This window comes from Molothrus aeneus, chromosome 4, assembly GCF_037042795.1.
Source record: "Molothrus aeneus isolate 106 chromosome 4, BPBGC_Maene_1.0, whole genome shotgun sequence".
NCBI classification, from domain to species: domain Eukaryota; kingdom Metazoa; phylum Chordata; class Aves; order Passeriformes; family Icteridae; genus Molothrus; species Molothrus aeneus.
This window is the reverse complement of record NC_089649.1, coordinates 68302991-68315566: the sequence shown is the minus strand read 5'-3', so window position 1 is coordinate 68315566 and position 12576 is coordinate 68302991. Positions and strand designations below refer to the sequence as shown.

At 43.8% G+C, this 12576-nt stretch overlaps 1 protein-coding gene across 2 annotated transcripts in view; it reads left to right on the top strand.

Moving 5' to 3' along the window:
* Positions 1-515: 515 nt before the first annotated feature.
* EIF2AK3 (eukaryotic translation initiation factor 2 alpha kinase 3) overlaps positions 516-12576 on the top strand; it is a 43116-nt gene continuing 31055 nt past the window's right edge. Inside the window, exons 1-2 of one of the 2 annotated variants that reach the window (XM_066548768.1) lie at positions 516-778; positions 7462-7591. In XM_066548768.1, the coding sequence (XP_066404865.1) occupies positions 516-778; positions 7462-7591 (393 nt within the window). Of the gene's footprint in view, positions 779-7461; positions 7592-12576 lie in introns of those variants that run through there. The other variant, XM_066548769.1, reaches the window with a different exon arrangement.

Below are 12576 nucleotides of genomic sequence, written 5' to 3'. Positions count from 1 at the left end.
AGGCGCTTTCGCGCGCTCCCCCCGCGCCGGGTGGTGCGCGCCGCTGGCCCCGCCCTGCCGGCGCCGAGGAACAGCCACGTCTCCAGCCCGGCCGAGGAAGGGGCGGGGCCGCGCCGCCCGCGCGCCAGCCGGCAGCCAATCGGCGAGCGGGCCGGTGAATCATGCGCTCGGCGATTGGCCGGCGCGGCGGTAGAGGAGGGGGAGAGAGCGGCGTGGCTCTGATTGGCCCGGCGGGCTCTGTTGACAAACACCCAGCTCCTCCCCGCCTCCCGCCGCCGGGCGCGCCAATCAGAAGGAAGCGGCGGGCTGAGCGGCGTGGCGGCCGACCAATGGAGTGCGTGTCCGCCTCGCAGGGGCGGGTGCGCGCGGGGTGCCGGTACGTGGCGGGCGGGCGTGGCGCGGCGGGCAGGGCTGCGCGCGCGGCGGGCGCCCATTCTGTGGCGGTGACAGCGGCGACAGCGACAGCGGCGTTCATGTCCTAACGGGTGGCGGCGGCGGGCGAGCCGGGCCCCTCCATGCGGGGGCCGCGGGGCCGCAGCGCTCTGGCCGCCTTCGCGTTGCTGGTGCTGCTCGGGGTAGCGGCGGGCGGCCCGGAGCCGCCGCCGAGCGATGCCGCGGCTGTGGAGGCCGCGTTCGGGCTGGGGGCGGCCGCCGCTCCCGCCGCTCTGCCCGCTGGTTCCGCGGACGTGACAGTGGAGGACGATGAGGGTGGTGTGGCCCCTGCAGGACCCGGAGAGCCGGACGCTGAGGGCAGCGGAGAGGCCCGGACCGGCAGCAGGTGAGCGGGGGAGGGCGGTGACTGAGGTGGGGAGCAGTGCCTGGGGCTGAGGGGGGTGTTGAGTGTCCGGGTAAGAGTGCGGGGTCGCTGTCTGAGGTGAGGGTCATGCCTGGGGCTGGCTGGGGAAGGTGTCGGTGCCTGGGATGGCTGTCGGGGGCTGGGGTTCCTGAGGGGGGTCGGTGGCTGGCTGGGGGTCAGTGACTGGATGGGGGTCGGTGCGGGGCGGCTGAGGGGGGGTCAGTGCCTGGGGAGGCTGAGGAGTGTCGGGAATCAGTGCCTGGGTCTGGTTAGGGGGAGTATCCGTGGATGCAGGGATGGGGGTCAGCGTCGGGACTGTTGAAGGGTGTCTGTGACTGGGGTGGGGGTCAGTGGTCCCAGCGGGGAGGTGCTGGGGAGGGGCTCGGCTCCGGTGTGGGGATGCTGGGCGGGGGTGAGCGCCTCAGAGGACAAAGGTGCCGTGTCCAGGGGGGACACGATTGTGTCTGGGCTAGGAATCAGCAGCTGGGGGTGTTGGGGAGGGGGCAGTGCTTGGGAAAAAGGCTGCAGCGTCCCAGGGGTCGTGTGTGGGGAAGGGCCCATGCAGGAGTGGCCTTGGACGGGAATAGCGCTGGGATGTGTCGGCAGTGTTGGAGCGGGAAGAGGGGAGGGGGCAGAGTTGTGCTTGTAGGGTTATCGTAGATGGAACGGTGCTGAGGAGAGGGGTGAAATAAGGGTGTCGCAGGCTGGTGCGTGGGGCTGGACTGTGGGACACGCAGGGAAGTGTCCCAGGGCCGGCGGGGAGAAGGGGTGGAAGGGATGAGTCCCGTGCTGGGGCTGCAGGAGCGCTGCAGGGATGGGCAGGCTGGACCGAGGGGGAGGCGGTGACAATGAGGAAAATGAACTTAGGGACCTCACCAGCGCTGAGGTGCTTGTTCTTTACGCCGTTGTTAGCAAGGAGAAAGGGTGTCTTAGTTCTTAGACAAACAAGCTGCCGGATGTCACGCTATGTGACATCTGGCCCGTCTGCTTACCCTGATAATACCACGTCTCGATCCCTTCCTTGCCTTGCTCCCAGTTCTGTGCCTGCGGGAAGGAGACCCTAAAGCATCTGGAGTCGAAACTCTTCCCAATGCCCGCTGTTCAGAGCACGCTGTCCTTTTCTGTCATCGTTTTGTTTTAAAGAAAATGCAGTTCCCCCTGAGTACTTAATTGTCTGTTCAGCACAGCCACTGGGGTGTGCCTGAGGGGAAGCCAAACATGCTAGGCAAATTGATGAACAAGTTTCAGAATGTAAGAAAGGGAAATAAAATCCCTAATAACTGCGTGTGGCAAGAAGCTCCGGCGAAAGAAATACTTCGATGAATGACTCAAGTGCAGAAATGTGAGTGAGCTGATTCCAGTCTGTTTCTGAATTGGTTGTTAACGAAGAGATGACAAGCCAGAGCCAGAGTTTAAAGGAAGAACAGCATGACTAAATGCCTGCTGTATTTGAAAACATGAAAATGAATAGCCCAAAGCTTGTTCTTAGTATGCCCAAGCATTCACTTAAAACAAGAAACGGGCTGATAACTTGCCGCCCTGTTTTCTTGGAAGACAGTCTCACCAGTTAGCAACACGATCATTCTTTTGTGTATCAGGTGATCAAAATAGCACCTGGTTTATTGCAATTCTGCTGTATTCAGTTTTTGATAGGACCTTTGTTTGTTTAGCCTAGGAAAATTTTAAAAATATATTTTCTGCTTGTCTTCCAGAGCTAAGTAGAATACACTAAAGATGTTCAATGTAGTAAATTAAGCCTGAGATTAAATGTAGCTGCTCTGTAATTGATTAGCATGTAGGAACAGATTTGCTGTCATCAAATAAAAATAGAATGGCTGCCTGGCCATAGTGTTTGTGTGCATTTATTTTTTAATCTGTGTTTCTGAGATTTCCACTCATCTCAGCTAATTGTTCTTCAGCAATACACAGGCAATATAGAGGTCAATATAATCTGGAAAAAAAAAAGAACAAAATCAAAACCCCAACTGTCTCTGCTGTAGTCAGATGAATATAATCATCTTTGAATGCTTGAATATTTCTTTTGTTTTTCTAAAAGAAAATAGGAGGATTAGTGATTTACTGTGCTTTTTACATACAGACATGCAGGGTTTGCTGTTGGAATAGCTGCTTAGAGTTCAAGTTAAACTAACAGCCATATTTGCAATGTCCCAATGGACTTTTGAGGGTTTGATGATTCTTTTAAACTGAAACAGGAACAGTGGTAAATGTACCACGATGACAATGAGTTCTGCTTTGTTTTTCTAACCAAAACAACTTACTTGAATAAATGCAAAGTTTGGTGCAGTGAAAGGGTGTGGGTAAACTAAAGAACCGTTCCTCCTCTGTCCTGTTTACAACTCCCCTTGCAATCCCCTTTTGTTTGTGGGTAAATCATACCTTCACTTCTTTGAGGTAGAGCAGCACTGTGCTCAGGCCTCCTGATCTCCCAAAGTGGGCTGTGATCACTGTGGGGTACTAAGAGAGGTTTCAAGGCCCAGGACTGGCCTTTTGTCAGTGTCTGTGGAAGTTTGCAGTAGATATTTTGCATAATTTAAAGGGGGGGGGCATTATCACTGCCCTGGAGTAACAAGTTCCTGTCTGTGAGCAAAAGAGGATAGGAATTGGTAAGAAAACATTTTCATTCAGCCACAGAGGCTGTTTTTAGGTGGTTGGGGTCAGGGAAGTGTGTCCAGATGTGCTTTCATAGTGACAAAGTGCACATAAAGTCTCACTGCACAACATTGGCTTGTTCTCTGCCAGCTGCTCCAATTACTGATATCTCTGTGTGCTGCACAAACTGACCCCTTGCTTTAGTCCTGCTGTTGGCCATCTGTAAGGGCCCAGAAGGGACTTTCTTCCCCTCCATCACAATATATTCTGGACCAGCAGCTCAAGGCAAGGAGAAGTACAGGTTTTCATTTCACTGATGTTTATTTTTCAGGTGAGGCATCCTGGGATTTAAGTGACTGCCTCATTTTGAGTAATATCTTTTTGTATCTCTTTTGTTCTGGTCCAGGCTTGTGGAGACTATTGAAATATAATTTTGGTATTGGTCATAGTTTGGGTTTTTTTTCCCTTTCTTTCTTTTGTATCCCTGTGATGTGATTAACTCCCTGATGTAGTCTGAGATTTACAGTCAACAAGTATTGACCCAGCCTTGATGCTGTCTGTCTCTATCCTCCTCACTTCCTTGGTGATAAGTTGTGATTTTTGACCTTAAGCTGGGTAATATTTTCTGTTTTCCCTTCTCAGAAGGGAACCTGGTTTGGCAGTGTTCTCAGAAAACCTGTGTGTTCCTGGAAGAGGGCGTCTTTGGTCAAGGCAGTCTTTCAGCTTTACCCCAGTCAGGAAGTGATGTAAATAAAGCCAGCAATAAGGTGCTGTTTTTCAGAGAATAAAAGAGTTTATCAGGCCTAACCAAAATACAAACTGAGTCAGGAGTTCCTTTTGCTTTCCATTTGTCAATCAGTTCGCCCAAAGACACATCAAAATATGCTTTTTCAGTTTGATGTAAGGGAATTACAGGAATTGCAGCCCTGACATCTTGAGCCAACAAAGGCTGGCAAACAGGTGGCTGAAAGGACTCTGTTCTGGAACTGTGGCTTCATTCTTCTTGTGTTTCTAAGATTTTGATGTAAGAATTGCCATAATACACTGCAGTAAGCCCACAGTGGCACTGTGGGGTGACAAAAAGCAAGTCACCTGCCTGTTTTTAAGCTCTGAAATATTTTCTTGAAGTAGTTGCCTAAATTGCTTTTATCATAATGTGTTAATTTAGTGCTTGACTAGACTACCTGAGCAACAGAAAGATCTCTTGTCACCACTTCATGCTCCCAGTACACAAAGCTGCAAGCGCTGGAAGCTCACAGAGAAAGGGAAGGGAAAATCTGACAGGGAGAAAGTGTAACACTAAGAGAGTGTTGGGCACAAATTTCAGCTCTTACCCCAAACAGAGTTCAAGTGATGGGGTTTTAACTTACTGGAGTCCATCAGAGAAGAGGAAAACAGGTATTGAGATTTTAACTCAGACAAATAGAGTAAGGAATGAAGGATTTTATCAGAAGAGTAAGGAGTTCTAGCTCTTTTTTCCTGGTATGTGGTATAGCTGAAGAGCAAGATGAAGTTGGAACCAGAAATGTGGCTATTTGGTTGAAAAGGAATAATTTATTTAAAAAGCAGAGAGAAATGGATGTTTTTCTTAAACCTAGTTCCAGTTCTAAAGGCAGCCACACCTAAGATTTAGATAAAGCTGGGCTGGTTCTGTTCCTCTGTCTCATGGAAGTGTGTGCTCAGTAGGTGAAACAAAGTCCATTCTCCTGCTGGGGACTAACCCTGAGTGCCACTGCACCCAAGAAAAGCCAGGATTTTCACAGTGTGCAGAAGTGGTCGGTTAAACCAGTTCCTCCAAGTGTGTGCTGCTGGCACAAAGGTTCCCCACGCTCCTCTGCTCTTTCCTAATCAGCTAAAGTTAAAACTGAAGTGTGGTTACAGCACCCTTTGGGTGGCTGGAGGCCAGGGTGCAGGTACAGATTCCAAAACCACTGGCTTGAGTGGTGGTGGAGAGCCTTAAACAGTGAGGTAACTCCTAGGGAAGGCTGAGGTTTGCATCTGGTGGGGGAAGATAATAGAGAAATGTGAGATACAAAGGCATGAAACATTTGTTACTTGAGGGAGAAGTCAAAGAGGAAGAATTAGATAAAGGAAAACAATGGGAGCACATGGGAAGAAAACATTTCACAGTGTGATTTTAGGATTTGTCTTCTCTGCAGTGTGGCTGCCAAAATTCCCTTCACTCTAGCTGCATTTCTACCTCTTTTTATAACCTAGTTGTCAGGAGGATCAACATAAAATTTAAGTAGACCCACTTGGAATAATATTTTCTTATGCAATGCTAGAGGGTTTCAGATAAATTGCTTTACCATAAAGCAAACAGATTGTGTTAAATATGTGTCCAAGGCCTTTAGTGTGTGAGCACTTGTTTACAGTACTTGAAAATAGTCAATCTCCTGCAATCTGGTTTATTATTAACCCAGTCTACGCTTTGGAAAAAGCGTTTGTGATCAGCTCATAAAAACTTATGTCTTCTACTGTGCAAATATTTGCACAAATGGTATTTTTCTAACAGTCTCTTAAACTTAGCTTTTTGAGGAATGTGATGCTTGGCCACCTTCAGAAGTAAGAGCTGCTATGGCATTTTTGGAACAGGTTAAAAATCTCTTTGTTTTTCTCTTTATTAGTAGTGTTATAAGCATTATTAGTAGTGCTGTAAGCATTATAAAATCCTATAAATTGTGTGGGTTACTTTAACATGTAAAACAGCCATGTTTTACATGACCTTTGCTGGAGGTGATGTCATGAACCACTCTCCCTGAACATGTTTTTAGATCATGATTTCAGTTTTTCCCTCCTTAAAGCAAACTAAAAACCCCCATCATTCCTTCCCTAAATTCCATGTTACTACACCATTAACTTTGGACAAGTGAATATATTTGGCCAGAGCTCTACACAATAATTTATTGTCCCTTATTGTTTAAAGTAAAGGTTAATATACATGTCTGTGTGTGCACTACCAGCCCCCTGCCCTTTCACCCTCACCTGAAACTGGTTAATCTCCCCATCACTTTATTTGCACAGTTTCCTATTCTTATTGAAATCAGTGACTATAAAGGTCCCTTCTGGGTCACTGGATCCAGCCCCCCTCAGTGCAAGCAGCTGTAAAGTGACCAAGTTCTACTCCCTCTGCCTTTGAAGATTGGTGAGCTGCTGCAAGCCAAACTGACAACACAATCTCAGCTTTTTCAGGTCAGAGAGAAACAATCTTCAAGGAAAAAAAAAAAGCCTTTCAGAAATGCCTTGTCAGTGCTTTGTCTCTGATGTGTTGTTTATTTTGTTTGTTTGTTTATTTTAATGCTGGAGCTCTAGCCCAACCAGAAATGCTTATTCTAATAGTATAGCTCTGTAAGAAACAAGACTTACTGAAACTGAGGAGCTTCAGGCACTGTAGAAATCAGCAGCCAGCCTGCCATGGCCCTGTATCCCAGACATCAGGCTGCTTAAAGCCCAAGCTGCAAAACCCAGTTTCATTTCTTCATGGTCTGCAGGTCTTGGAAGTGTTTTGTAGTGCCCTGTGTGTGCCTTTGGAGGCACTTTTTTTATTCAGAGACTTACAAAATGTCCCAGATATTTGATGTTTAATCCAAAATCATTGAAAACTTAGTTGCAACTTAATATTTCTTAGGTCCTGGTTGGTTGGATTCATAGTTTTGGGTTTAGGTTGCTTTGAAAGGATGTGTTAAAGCTCAGTTTGGAAGGGACTGGAAGAAGTGAGATCCATACTGTTTGTATAAATATCTCCAAAAAGATGATCTCATGCAGTATTTTAGTGGTAGTATCTGCATGCAGGAGCAAAAAGTCAACTGCCTTCCCCTGAATGTGAGCTCTGAAAGTGTCTTACAACATGGAAATTAGTGTATGACACCCAGCCAGAGACTTCAGCTCTTCCACTCTGTTGTTGGTCTGGGTAGCCTACGCAGTTGAATTGCTTTTCTGCAGAATACAGAGACTTAACTTAAGGGTTGGAGTTGGATTTTACTGAGCATAAAAGGCAGCTAATAGGGGAAGTCCATGCTGCTGTAGTTCTGAGTGTGAATGTTTCCATCTTGCAGATCTCTAGTAATTATCAGCACTTTGGATGGACGAATTGCTGCACTGGATCCAGAAAACAGTGGGAGAAAACAGTGGGATCTGGATGTGGGATCAGGTTCTCTTGTGTCATCCAGCCTCAGTAAACCAGAGGTAAGGCTTAATTTCTTTCTTGACTAAATAATTAAAAATAGAGTTGTCTGTAATATAAAGAATGCAGCTTCCTCTTTGTTTGGTAGATGTTAAATAATGGAACAAACACTTACAAAACTTTGTCAGTATTATTCTCAAACTTTTTTTGTTTGAGTGCTTACATCATGTTGCCATTTCAAACTGGAGTGTGTCAGCGTTTCAGCCTTGGGATTGATGTATTTGATAACTACCAAACTAGATGATGTAACTGAGTTGGGGAATTGTGTGTAATTGCTGATTGAAAACAAGTTACTTGTAATTTCAAGCAAATGAAAGGATCATCTGCCTTGTAGTACTAGACTATGTCTTGGCAAGTACTGGCTTTTTTTTCCCTCAAGAAAAGCAAAAGTCCTTGTGACTTAATAAATGAACAAAGGATTGTTTTGGGTGTTTTATACTAGATAAGCAGGCTGCCTGTGAAATAGAATGTGTTAGCAATTAAACAGAGTGCTGAAGGTCACCCTGAAGTACTGAGTGCTAGAGGGTTGCATCACTTCTTTCTGATGAACTGTAAGTAGAAAATCTAGAGTTCAGTTTCTTGTTTGGTGCTATTGGCCACCATCAGTTTCAATAAACTAGGCTAAAAATTAGAAGGTTGTTTTTTTTCCTTTTTTTCCTCTTCCTGCACTGGGAAGATCTCTGATTCATTCTCCCCTAGAATTAGGAGGAACAAAAACCCCCACAAAGAGGTAATTTGGGATGATAACACACCACAGAAGTACACAGTCCCTCCCTGTCAGGGATGGTTGGGTTTGATGACCAGTCCTGTATCATCCTTTGCACAATGAGCATCAGAGAATGAAAGTTGAGTTCAGGATTATTCAGACTGCCTGACTTTGCTGCTTGTGGTTCTTTGTTGCTGTCTGTGGCCATGACCTCTGTTTTGGTGTGAAGAAGGCAAAGGAAAGATGTGGGCTGTTGGTGTGGTATTGTGAGAGCTGCTGATCAGTATCTCAGGTTGCAGAAGAAATATGAATTATTACTCACATTCCTTTGTTTCTGAGAGAGAATTTTATTTATGGGTGCAGCTTTGTGAGATTTGTTCAGGTGTGTTTTGTGGTTTAGAAAAAACACTGTAGGAAAGAAGAATTTTCCCCCCAAAATCTGTTTAAGAGCATTGAATTGTTTAAGAGAATTGAAAAGAATACAGGAAAACTGTAAAGAGCTCTGTGAGGTGGAAGATATCAGTGATTGTGTATCCTTCACAAATGTTCTCAGCAGTAGATACATGAAATACTGGCCTGTTACCTGTTGCTGCAAATAGTTTCTGATGAGCACATGAAAATAGAACCAGTGGTCATGAAAAGCACACATTTGAAATCTGTACAAATATAAACTTTGTTTTTTCACTGCAAGTTAAGTCACAAGCCCATGTTTTTAAAGATTTTGGGAGTGCAAACATTTCTAATGATAGAAGTGTTTTTGCAAATAGAGATTCTGTCACTCAACTGTCTGTCCAGGGTTTTGATATTTTTCCAACATGGTATGGCTGTAGAAATCAAAGGTTGGGGTTTAGACAACAAAAAAATGTTGTTTGCCCATGTGATGTTTAATTCCCTTGTGTGATTACAAGTCAGTAGGTTGTGGCAGTCATAAAAACACATTTTTAAAGAGCACTTGTAATGGATAGAGGAAGTTGGACTTTCAGATGAGCTTTCAAATAGTTTCATTTCTACAGCTGTGGCCAAAGACACTGAGGGATTTTGACAGTTAAGATGCACAGCCTATGAGAGAACTAATTTTGGAAGGAAAAGGTCATTTTGGCCTTCTAGAAGCTGTTAAGTGTTATGAATATGGGCCTTTTTAGACTTCCTACTGTCATGTAAACAAATGCTGTTAAGACAGAATTTTACAAGAAACATGATGAAAAGTGATGAATACTCTGAATAAACTGCATTTAAATATTTAAATATTTAATCTGCTGTCAGTAATCAGCTGAAAGACTTCATGCAGTGAATCTAGATACTTACTTAAGTGAGTAATTCACCTCACTAAAATTGCTGTGAAAATTCTGGTTTGGGTCAAAATACTGACGTGGCATGTGAGCTGTTGAGTTTTAGTCTCTCAAACTGAGTCTTGAGACTTTTCCTTCCTCTTCCAGCATTTTTGAAGTAACAAAGGTTTTTGTGCTAGCAACCAGAGTCTTCATCATAAAGCAGTAACATTATGTAAGCTGTTAAATTACATCTTCTTGCAAGAAATGGCAGATGAGAAATTCTGTGTTACACTTGCAGAGACAAAGATTTGTGTTCTTTCAGAGCAAGGAAAGTGTGATGCTGGCTCTTAATTGTTTTGATGAGGGTTTTTTTAACTATCTCAAGTGTGACTACAATGAACTGTAGTTCCAAGTCCTGGTGCAAAAGCATGAATTTAATTCCCAAGTGCCTTTTAAGAATAGACCTTGGATCTTTAAAGTTTCAGTGTTTAACAGAACTGTAGTTAACTTCCTTTACCTAACTGTAAAATGTCAACCTGGCTGTCTGGAGCTCGTGTGTTAATTAGGAAAGTGAGGCAGTGAAATTTCAAATGTTCCAGCAGCTCTGTCAAACACTTCAGATCTTGAAACTACTGCTTAAGACACTGACAAGTGAGATGTTCATCATTTGTCATATGAACCAGATCAATTAGAAAGGAAAGGCTGCTGAAGTATTAATTGGGTGTCTGGGTAACTAAAATGCTAAAATTCTTCCCTTGGCTCTAAGCTCCAACATCAACAAATCATGGTCAGGGTGCCAATGCTGAAAAGTTGACTCTGCAGTTCAGGTTTGTGTGTGAGAATTTAAAAACTGTTTCCCTATCCATTGTTTTAAAATGGAAAACCTTTCTCTTTAAAAGCCTGGTTACAAGTCCAAGTTTTCCTGTTACCTGCACGCAAAGATTGCCTGATTAAATTCACAGTAAAGTCATTGAATCACAACTTTTCTAAAAGGGAGCTTAATTTTAATAAAAACACTTTGCTCTTTAAGATTTGGGTTTGTAATTAATACACTGTCCATACTTAGACTAGAATACTTTGGGGAGAAGCAGCGTGTTGAAATAATGATGGTTAATTATAGTGAAAGAGAGAACTGCTTCAGAAGCAGTGGGAAAGGTTCATAGCACAGGGTTTGTTGATGAGGATGATTAATTCTTTTACCTGCAAGCTTTATCCTAAATCACTTAATGAGCACCAATCAGAGTTGTTTCAGTGCTCTGGGCAGAGGCTACACTGGGATGGACTCAATAATCAAGTACCTGGTAGGCTTGGGCTGTTACAGACTAATCCCTAAGTAAGCATCTTACTTCCTTATTTGAGACATAGAAGATCATGGGACAAAATCAGTTTCAGCTCACAAGGCTGACATTTATAGCAGAGTAAACATACCACTGTATCCTGGAAAAATGGAATAATTTGATTATGCCATGTCACCAAATCTGTCAACATCCTTATTCCAATAAAGACTCTCGTGACCTTTGTATTTCATTATGTGTATGCATGTACATAGAGATAAACAAACATAAATATATCTTTTTATTATGATAGCCACATAAAACCAACTTTTCTACAAACCTAGACATCTGTATCATCTTTTTTGGACATAGAAGTGTCATATTTTTATGGAATAGACTAGTATTATGGTTTTTTTCTCCAGAGAAATATGGAGAGGTGAAGAAGTTTTATACTGAAGTCATCTGAAAACTCACTGCATTGTTGATGAAGTGAACCCACAGAGACTTTGAGCAGATTGTTCCTTTTTTGCTTAGAGCAGTGGGTTGGAAAAGAATTTTGAAATCTCACAAAACTCCACTAGTGACTGCATTTAATGTACAGCATGAGTGTGTATCTTCTTTCTTTTTCCCTCCCTTTATCTGCATCATTAACCCTTCCCAATTTTCAGTGCTTTGGTTTCCTAAAAGAAATACAGAATTCTGCTGTGAGGTGTTCAGACACCTGGGATTCACTCTGAGGTACTGACTTGCCTGCACATTGCTGCACTTTGGGTAAGGCAGCCTCTGTGCCCAGACAAGCCAGAGAAGAGCCCAGATCTGTCTTGGGTTGCTTTGGGAACACAAGAGGAAACTCAGCAATTCCCATCCTTTGACCTCTTACACTCTGGAATAGAAGAAAATGCAAAATCCACATTGAAATGGGTCAGGGCAAGGCAAGAGGTCAAAATGCCCTCTGAGGGGCTTGAATTGTGAATTCTGTTATGTGCCCTCCCAGAGGGTCAGGGAGAGTAAATAATTTAACAGTGTCTTTGAAAGAATTAGGAAAGTTTCACCAACCACTTACAGCAGTATTTTATTAGTTTGAATAAAACTTATGTGTTTGTTTGGCTCATGGCTTTCTATTATAGTTATTTTTCAGTTGAGTCACTGTCTGTAAATACCATCCAAGGAAAAGCTGATAGTGTTTGTCTTGGATATGGGTGGGGAACACTTAAGACTGTCAGACACTTGAGTGTTTTCACTGAAGAGGTTATTATAGCAGCTGTTAAATGCAGTGATGAATATAAGGAATTTATATAAATCCTGCATAAAATTGTTCTGACTCTGCTAACATTCACTGGCCAAACAAAAAGGAGATGCTTTTCAAACTACACAGACGTTCTGAGAAAATGCCTTTGTTCTGAATTCTGCTTAAAAAGAATGCCTCTATCTAGTTCACTGTTAGTAATTTTAACTCTTAATCTCGGGTGCATCTTAAAACATCTGGAATGGAACACACCAGCAACAGAAACAATCTTTCCTGCTTAGCACTTGGAAGAGTCTCTGTGCACCATCCAGGCAGCTCAGAGGAGAGTCAGAGTTTCATATACGTAGAATAGCTAGCTGGGTCTCTGAGGTGTTTGAGTGGGTACAAAAGGTTTTTAAAGGACAGTTTTACACCAGAAAGAATAAAAATTTTTAAATAGATATTTGTGCTGTAAAATGACTTTCTGGCTGTAATACATTCTGAGCAGATG